Source organism: Myotis brandtii, unplaced genomic scaffold (assembly GCF_000412655.1).
Source record: "Myotis brandtii unplaced genomic scaffold, ASM41265v1 scaffold1460, whole genome shotgun sequence".
Lineage (NCBI taxonomy): Eukaryota > Metazoa > Chordata > Mammalia > Chiroptera > Vespertilionidae > Myotis > Myotis brandtii.
Window position 1 is genome coordinate 533613 of NW_005355248.1, and position 9344 is coordinate 542956.

At 46.0% G+C, this 9344-nt stretch overlaps 1 protein-coding gene and 1 long non-coding RNA gene across 2 annotated transcripts in view; one reads left to right on the top strand and one right to left on the bottom strand.

The window, feature by feature from the left end:
- The window catches only part of NME7 (NME/NM23 family member 7), a 111637-nt gene that overhangs the window by 53956 nt on the left and 48337 nt on the right, over positions 1-9344 (top strand). Inside the window, exons 9-10 of the mRNA XM_005861226.2 lie at positions 1428-1496; positions 3600-3701. Coding sequence (XP_005861288.1) covers positions 1428-1496; positions 3600-3701 — 171 coding nt within the window. The remainder of the gene's footprint in view (positions 1-1427; positions 1497-3599; positions 3702-9344) is intronic.
- Positions 3840-9256, bottom strand: LOC106725226. The gene is made up of 3 exons (XR_001361097.1): positions 7939-9256; positions 6521-7096; positions 3840-4476 (listed from the first exon to the last, which is right to left on the bottom strand). It is a non-coding gene; the product is annotated as an uncharacterized LOC106725226 (long non-coding RNA).

A 9344-nucleotide genomic window follows, 5' to 3' on the forward strand; every position in this document is an offset into this window, starting at 1 on the left:
TGGCAAGGGGCAGAGATGAAACTTTTTTTTTTTTTTTTTTTTTTTTTTTTAATTCTCACCTGAGGGTATTTTTTTCATTGCTTTTTAGACAGAGCTGAAGGGAAGGAGAGAGAAGAGGAGGGGGGGTGGAGGGAGGGGGCAGTGTGAAAGGGACACATCCGTCAGTTGCCTCCCATAGGGGATTGGACCTGCAACCCAGGTACATGCCCTTGACTGGGAATTGAACCCATGGCCCTTCAGTGTGTGAGCCAACACTCTAACCCTTAGTAACACAGCCAGGGCTCAAATATTCTTATCTTCAGTTTTATCAGCTAAGCAAGGAGACCATTATTGTCTACCTAAGTAGATTAAATGAAATAACCCTACCTAATGGAAGAATTTTCATTGCAAGAATTGTGGAATTTTCAGTGCAAATCGCTAGGTATTTAATAAATTGTATTTTCTGTTACTACTTTATTATATTAATAGTACAGGTTGTGTGAACATAGGATAAAAAAACACCTGAAACCAAACAAAATTCCCTCCCTGTATGGTTATGTTGCTAATAAAATAAATCCCCCTAGTTTGAATTATTGTCTGAGTAGGCAGAAATTTCTCCATAATTGTCAGTCCTGGCAACAATAAGCAAAGTGAGTGGAGTGAGGTGGGAAATAAAATTGGAAAGTCTGAGGCTATTTCGGAAAACATTTAAGGTCTTAGTTTTTGAGACACTAGAACTTGATGAACTTCTACTTCTAACTAAATCTGAGTGCAGCTTGGGCAGGCATGAGTCTTTAGGCTTATCTCGTAAGCGTACCTGCAACCCTTTTTGAAGAGCAGCAGAATTCCAGGTGCTTTACCGTGCGCTAGACTAACCAGGGCCTGCAGAATGCTTGGGAGAAATCTTACGTTCAGCCTTCTCGACAAAATTGGAAGTAATTTTCTTTAGTAACATTTTTTTTCTTGTGTCACTAATTTATCCACAAACACCAATGCATTATGTATGTCTCTTTCTTGTGCTGGGAATGAGGTTTTGTTCGGAGAGGTGTAATGCTGTGGTGAAGAGCATGACCAGTGAGGTCAGGCTGGGATGGAACCCAGGTTTGTGGGGCTCCACAGCCCCTCTGAGTCTCAGCCTCATGCAAATCGGGGCTGGCACCACCCCTCACAGGGCAGGGTGGTCGCAGCATCAGAGGAGATGCTGCGTGGACAGGACCAAGAGCAATGCTGACATGTTGAGCACTCTAATCGTTACACATTTTTATTATTGATGAGCTAGCCTCTGATAGCACTTTCTTCTTCAAAGAGTATTTGATTCATATAAACTTAACATTTTAAAGTAAAGAAAATATATCCAAGAGATCATAAATGTTGAGTGCTTAAGTGCGGTTCGTTCTCTTTGCTTAGTCAACTTATGGTTTTGTGGGATTTTTTTTTTTTAAATATAGTTCAACATGGATCGAGCTAATGTTGAAGAGTTTTACGAAGTTTATAAAGGAGTGGTGTCTGAGTATAACGTAAGTATCAAACTAAACATAAAGCATTCGTCCTGAAAACAGTTTGTGTGTCTCACATCTGGGGAATCTCAGGATAATCTTTAATCAGGAAAGTATTCTTTAAAGTATACAGGATTCTGCCAGCTGCCAGTCCGTGATACCCAGTGACTGCGGTATTCAACCATTGAGAGCCACTGGTTCAGTTTTAAAAATATAATGTTGTTTCATTTATGAAACAGAAATCTGCAGGGGAAACAGAAAATGCAAGGGGGAAAAACCTTGCTGGGATATTGACACATTTTGACATTATCTGTGAAGTTTATAATATTCTCAGGGTGGGAGACTGTCCCAAATGCTTTAGAAAGTTAAAAGCAAGTAGATCTTAACATGATCGTATAACTTCATAGCAGTACTTACCAGCTACTTCAACGACACAAATGCGGGTGGAGTCATCTGAAAATGGGACTGAGACGGAAGAAAGGGCCCTTGGAAACAAATGACGATATTCAAGTACACCAGATTGTTCCTTAAAATAACACATAGTAGGCATTTAATCAAAGGTAGTTTCCTTCCCCTCTCTATCAAATTGTCTCAGACACATTGTGCTGGTACACTGCCCCCTTAGCCCTGCTATTTCAGAGATAGTTTGACTTTTCTTTTTGCATGAAGTTCATTGTTCCTGACAATGAGACTAGACCTCCACCCCCTCCCTTCTCGAGGCCCTTTACTTTCAACCTTCCTTCACCAAGGAAAACTGGCTGGTTCCAGGACTGCTGGAGCCCGGGCCTTCCTCAGCCCACGTGGTCAAGGCTGAGAGTGAACATTCTGTCGCAGCCATGGGCTTCCTCAGCCCTGCATGTCCATGCCCCCACCTCCCCCTGCTGAGAATTTGGCTCTTGTCATTTAGTGCAGGCGGAACTTCAGGAGCATGAGACAGGAAATTTTTTTACACTTTTTATTGATTTCAGATTCACCCTAATTATCCACCAAAATCAGTCACGGAGGACCTCGTGTATAGCAGAGTGGCTTCGGGGGATACCGTCAGGGGCCCTCAGGGGCAGGGCTCTGGGGACCATATTAATTATGACGTCCCCTCCCTCCTCTCTCAACTTCTGACATTTCTATTTGGTATGATGACTACTTTCAGATTAATATTGAAATATTGTCCTGTAACAACTAAGTCTTATTTTACTTTGGCATTGTGTACCATAAACCCTGCAGGGCCGCAACAAGGGCTCCCAGCCCTGCATGGTCTGGCCCCGTCTCTGCTGCTGCCCTGTGGTCTGGCTCAGCCCCTGATGCCCTAGCCCCTTTGCTGAGCTCACACACCCCCTGAACTCTGTCTGATACCCTAGGTCTTGTATGAGGGCTGGCCACTCCGCCTGTAGAGCATGAACGCTTCTCAGCTTCGTGTGTCTCTGAATCATTCCACATATGCTCTGGGAGTTCTTTATCTCAGCCTTGGATTGTGTCCTCTGCACACACAGTCTCTTAGCCAACAATTCAAGTGACGTTCTTGGCAGATCCCTGGGGTTACCCTCCCAGGGCTCCTGCACCCCCTCTAGTAGTCCATCCCGCGAGTCCAGTCCATGCACCGTCTTTGTCTCCTGGACCATTGAGAATGTTGGGCTCTGTCTCCTCGCCCTGTCCCACTGTCTGGAAAAGGCCTCCAGGCAGGGAGCTGGGCAGTCGCAAGCTCACCTCGCTCGCTTCCCTTCTCCCGGGACCACTGGCCTGCCCTTCACCCAGTGTCTGACTGTGGCTCCATAGAGGGTCTGTTTTCCAGGTGTTTAATGAGGAGATAAACCTCTCCCTGCTGTTTCTCATGTCTTTGGAAGGAGCGCTTTGGCATTTATTTCTCCAGAGGTGCTTTCGACAGTACTGTGCTCACGAGGAGAGACCCTTTGAAAGGAGGTTGTCCTAGAAAATGATTTCAGATAGTGAACGTGTCCAGGATTACATTCACGCGGTGGCAGTGGTAGGAACGGAGATGAGGGAACACAGACACTTTTGTTGGGAAAGTGGACAAAATTTGGGAACTGCCTGGCATGTAGAGTATAGGTGGGGAAGAAGTCAAAGGTAATTTTTACTTTAATTTTTAATATTTTATATTACATATTCCAGGAGATGGTGACAGAAATATATTCTGGCCCTTGCGTGGCATTGGAGATCCTGCAGACGAACCCTGCCAAGACCTTCCGAGAGCTCTGTGGGCCTGCGGATCCTGTGAGTTACTGTTAAATATCGCCATGTCGTTTCATTCATTAACCAAAGGTCTTCGCTGGTTTGATAGCTTCAGTTTGTTCTTTAAAAGAAATAATACAAATGGGGACATATTAGACAAAACTTTTCATTCAAAGTAGCATTTTCCATCCTTTATTTTTTGTATAATACTCTAAGAAGCAGTGAGTTTTTATTAGCCTAGTGATGGGGCAGAAACGTTTACCGGGGCATTTTCTTTTGTTGTTTCTTCTTTGCTAAATTGTCGAGGTAAGTAAATTTACCAGCTCTGTGGGGGGAATTGTCCAAGGTACTAATTCTCCTTTGGCTTAGGGAGGCTGTAAGTAAGCGGTCAGTGTAAAGAACGTGGATCTGGTGGCCTCAGACCAGATCCGACACTGAGTGTGAGCAGTGGGACTGGGTGAAGCTTGATGTTCTCTGTACACCTTCCAATGGCTTTGGGCTCTCTTCCCATGGACGCTGGGTGGCGAGGGTCAGAGAGGGGGTAGAAAAGCAGACGTCGCCTTAGGACACATGGGAAACCTCCATGCGTGTGGTACAGGCTGGCCGGATCATGGGAAGTGTGACTGACTTTCAACACTAGCTGACATTTAAGCTTTCTCCTTCTTTCTTTTCACTACCACTTGTAAACAGTCGCTGTAAATGAGTGCCAGTCCGCTGCGTTTTGACTCAGACAGCATTTATGGGAATGCCCGTAGGTGTAGGATAGTCTGCTAGCAGCACCTGCTAAGGAGTCGGCTTGAGAAAGTGCTCCGAAGCCCTGTGGGGGGAGCAGATACACAAAAGGTGTTTACAGTATTTACAGAGAAAACCGTGAGCAAGGACTAACGTTCGGGTGAAAGTGTCACAGCGTTGTTAGCAAGGAGCAATGATTAGGAAGTGGAAGTGACCGAGAAAACCTTGTTAGAGGAAGAGACAGACGAAAATGGGATTTAAAGAAGCGTCAAGGCACAGAGGGAATGGGGAAATCTCTGAAGCATGCGCACAGGCAGCGACAAAGGAACCTGCACCTTGACTGTCCCTCAGCAGACATATCTGCTGGGCTTCGGGGGGCAGTGCGCACCTGGAAGCACAGGAAATACAGTTGCTTAGAGGAAATCCGGTGGGGCGGGTTGGGAGTGTGGGCTGGGTAGCCTTAAAAGCCAGGCTGAAATGGTGGACTTGGTGTCATTAGAATCCCATATAGGAGGGACTAGGAATTCCTGGCATCTGCTTAATTTTGAGGATGCCTAGCTATTCCTGGAGAGCAAGCTGAACTGGAAGAGCTTGGAGGCAGGGGCTCTAGAGTCGGGAAGGACAGACCTTGACATCAAAGGGAGGCAGCAGGAAGGATGGAAGCAAGTGTGTACGTGGCTGAGCCAGAGTGACTGAGAGGTGGCTCTGCTGCGGAGGCAGCTTGGAGAGAGGGACGGTGGCAAGTGTTCATTGAATGTTACTCATGAGATCAAGGTCAGAGAGAAGGGTGGGCAGACCCTTGTAATGACGTGAGATTGTATGGTCCCTGTGTGAGACCATTAGTTTTTGAAGAGTTTGAGCAGAGTAGTGACTCAATTAGACTTTAAACAGGATCATCCTGACTAGTGTAAGAACAGTCTGAAGGGAGACAGGGCACAGGTTGCAGTCCAGGTCCCAGATGCTGGTGACATGGACCAGGGTGGGAGCCGTGGGCGTGCGGGGAAGCAGCCAGGTGGTGTTTACTGGGTAGCTTAGCTCTTCTCTCTCTCTTTCTCTCTCTCTTTCCCTCTCTCCCTCTCTCTGGAAATTCTTCTTATTATTTTTTTACACTTTTTATTGATTTCAGAGGAAGGGAGAGGAAATTCTTCTTCTTAATTTTTTACACTTTTTATTGATTTCAGAGGAAGGGAGAGGGAGAGAGAGATAGAAACATCAGTGATGAGAGAGAATCATTGATCGGCTGCCTCCTGCATGCCCCCTACTTGGGACTGAGCCCTCAACCCTGGCATGTGCCCTTGACTGGAATCAAACCTGGGACCCTTCAGTCCGTAGGGCAACACTCTATCCACTGAGCCAAACCGGCCAGGGCAACTCTTTATCTCGAGAGGATAAGTGGATAGAGAAGGAATGTGGAGGGACCCTCTGGTCTACGGGAAGGAAATAGGATGGAGTGGAACTCTCTTCACTGCTTTTGCTGCTGGTTCACCTCAGTCTGCAGATGAGCCGAGTGGAGGGTGAGTCCCTGCCCCTCCTTGGTCAGTTCAGTGCCCGGCAACCACAAGAAGCTTTGATGCCTGACCAGAGGCCACAACACACGCACAGGTGGAAACCAGCCAAACCACAGTTCCTCTTGCTAATTTACAGCAAAATGCAGGAAACACCTTTCTTAGAATAACCAACTCAGTTATTTTATAAGCATTTCATTGATTTTAGCAAATATAAAAATAAAATATACATCTCCAGAAAAGTAGTAAGTGCATTTTTAAAGTAAGAAAATTGAAAGTATTCCAAGTACAATAAGAATGTAGAGTAGTTGCACAATCACGTGATAGTAATTTACTGAATTTGAAGTGATTTGCATGCAGTAATTTACACTAGCTATTAAGTGATTCAGCAATGAAAAATAATCCTGTTTAAATCATGTTTTTAATAAAGAATAACTTTTCTAACAACACACACACACACACACACACATAGACACACAAACACACACCCCACTTATCTCAATGTCATATACCCATCAGAGTAACCAACACTGTCCCAGTTCGCCCAGGGTTCTCCCAGGTCCAGCATCTGAGAAATCCCTCAGCCCCTGGAAAACTGAGATGGTAGGCACCCCCAAAATTTACCTCATTATTGCATGAGGTAAATGTATTTGGAAGGCGAGCTTGCGGGGCGTGGTGATTCTGGTGTGGGTATGAGCAGCCAGGCAGCTTGTCTACTATAGCTGAACAAGTTTGTGATAGAAGGGACTGTTCGATTTTGAAAGAAATACAGAAACAGTGATTAAAACCCCAAAGCCTCTCTAATTATATTCATTCTTTAACTGTTCTTCCTGAGCTATTGATTTAAATTTCAGGTACAAAGCAGCTTTTGTTCCCAGAAATAGGCGACAGAAATAGAAAATAGAAAAAAGCGTTCAGTCTTGAGGGTCGGCTCTTACTTAGGCCCCATCAGGTTTAGGAAAAGTGAACCCCGGCGTCTTCGGCGAAGAAGTTCTGTTTGTTCTTAAAGAACATAGTCTGGCAGCAGTGGGCTCTCGTCCAGGTCCTTCAATGTTAATTTTAATTTTGAAGATTCTTTTTGAACTCAAGTTTTGTAAAAACAAAAATGCTATATGTCACCCTGCTGTAACCAGCAGATGTTGTTTCTTGTTAGTTCTGCTTTGGGGATTATGCAGTGGGTGGAATTAGTTGATCAGGATCCTAAAACAGATGGTCGATGAAAAAACATTCTTTAAAGGCTTACCGGGTTGAAATCCAACTATTAATATTTTTCTCCTAAATCTGTACCTCTATGAATAACTTTTTACTGCTTCATTATCTCCTATAAATGTGATCCAACCCACTAAAGGTTATATATTGAGAAACTGTTTAGGATCATGCCCAGTTTTGGCCCGTCACCTTCCTATTAGCTACTATCATCTGCTAGGAATTGTGATACCTGCTGAGATGTCCCATTAAACATGCACAGACTGCAGATGAGATGCTGCTGACTCACTAGTGACCTGGTCTCTGTCGCTTCGGAGCTCCAGATGCTTGGATAGGACGCGCCTGCCTCTTCTGCAGCGAGAGGGCCGCACCGTTATTTCAGTTTAAGTGGAACATGAACTGGACTTGCACTGAGAAGTTTATGATAAACTTTCCCTGTGCTGGCCTTTCCTCCCTGTGCTCGCGGCAGAGGGACACATGGCGACCTGCACTCAGCATTTCTTTCCATCTTTCAGACATTCATTCATTCAGTCATCAACCCATCAGCCAACCCACTGGCCAGCCAAGCACTCACAGACCTCCAGGTGCCCCGTATTCTTTGTGTTGACAATGAAAAGATGGAGGGCAGGCCTCCCTGAGCCAGAGTGCCTTGGCCCGAGGGGGTCAGTAATCACAATGGAGTCTTGTGGTTGCCATGATGAACACGAGTACCTATCAAATGGGAAAACCACTCATGGCCACATGAGATTGAGAAATCCTGGGTTGGGTGAAGCTAATCCTGGATCCCAAGAATAGTGCTCACGCCCCAAGGAGGGCTTCGGGATGAAGCATTTTACTTGGTTGCCAGAAGTTAGTGATGACAGTCAGGATAAGAAGAAAATCCAAACCAGAATTCCTGCTAAGCCAGCTGCGGGCACCTGGAGAGACCATAAAGCGCTTTGAAACAGCTTTGCCTTTTTAGGAAGGAGGGAAAGAAAACCTACATTTCATGATGTTGTGCCTGGATTTGCAGCCTCAGCCAGCACCTCCCTCCCAGCCTTGGCCAGGGCCATCACGCTGCACACCTTCGACTTCTCATGAACGTTAGAAAGTGATCACTTGTCCTGTTGTTGAAACCTATTCATCCCCATATTCTAACACAGAACCTACCTTTTAGGCCATTCTCCAATTATAGAGTGAAAGGATTATCTGCAGGTAAAGGAATTTGGAAAAGTAGTTTTGTTTCCTTGGTTTGTTTTCTCTCCCTCCCCTTTCCCTGCTGAGGGGATGGAGGGGGCTTAGTTTGAGAATTCCCCTCCCCCCTGAGGACAGCCCGAGACTGGCCTAGGGTGGGATCCTCGTCCCGGTGTTGACAGACCCTTCAAGTTTCAGGGAGTAGAATTTGGGAGTCTGTGAACTCGGATGAGGAGAAAAACCCACACACTTATGTTCACTCATCTCCTAGGGAAGGTTAGAATTCCCGAGAAGTGAGCATCACACCATTGCAGTGCTGCACTCTGCTCCCAGCCGGAATCAGGTTTCCGCACCACCCAACACCACCCCACAGCTGCACATATCTCACCATGTCCTGGATAGTCTTGCTACCTGAAAAGGACAGTAGTTATTGGCTCAGCTGCTAGCTCTTGATAAAGATGCACATTACTATATCACAACTTTAAAAATATTTTGATGATTGTATTTCAAAATAACTCATTTCCTTTGTAATCCTATTGTGGACATTGAAAAACAGGACTCTGAGAACGCTTCTTAGACCTCATCAGACTGCCCAGGAGGCCTCGGCACCAGGCAAAGTGAAGAACCCTGTTCTAGAGGAGGAAGCGCAGGGTCAGATAGGGCCCCAGGAGGGGGAAGGCCAGGTGTGGCTGGAGGCAGCCCTTTTATTTCATTCCTTTCCCAGCTGAACCCTCCCACCCGCATGCCCTGCGCCTCTGAGGATGGTGAGACCGGCTCAGCCATCGCCACAGTCTATCTGAGGACTCTTAGCACGTGGCCTCTGGCATGGAGCCCATGCTCCTCGCTGGTGCGGGTGCTACCAGCCCCTCTGTCCCTGCCCAGTTCCCTGCTCCATCAGAAGGTGAGCTGTGTGACATGCCAGCTCAGTAACCCTCATGATACCGCACAAGTGGGTCTCACAGTTTCGAAGACACTTGTATCTTTTTGGATTTGGACCTTTCTGACTCTCCTGATATTTTTGAATGTTGTTTTCCCTGCAAGTTCTTTTGCTTTGCTCGTCCTCTGTTAT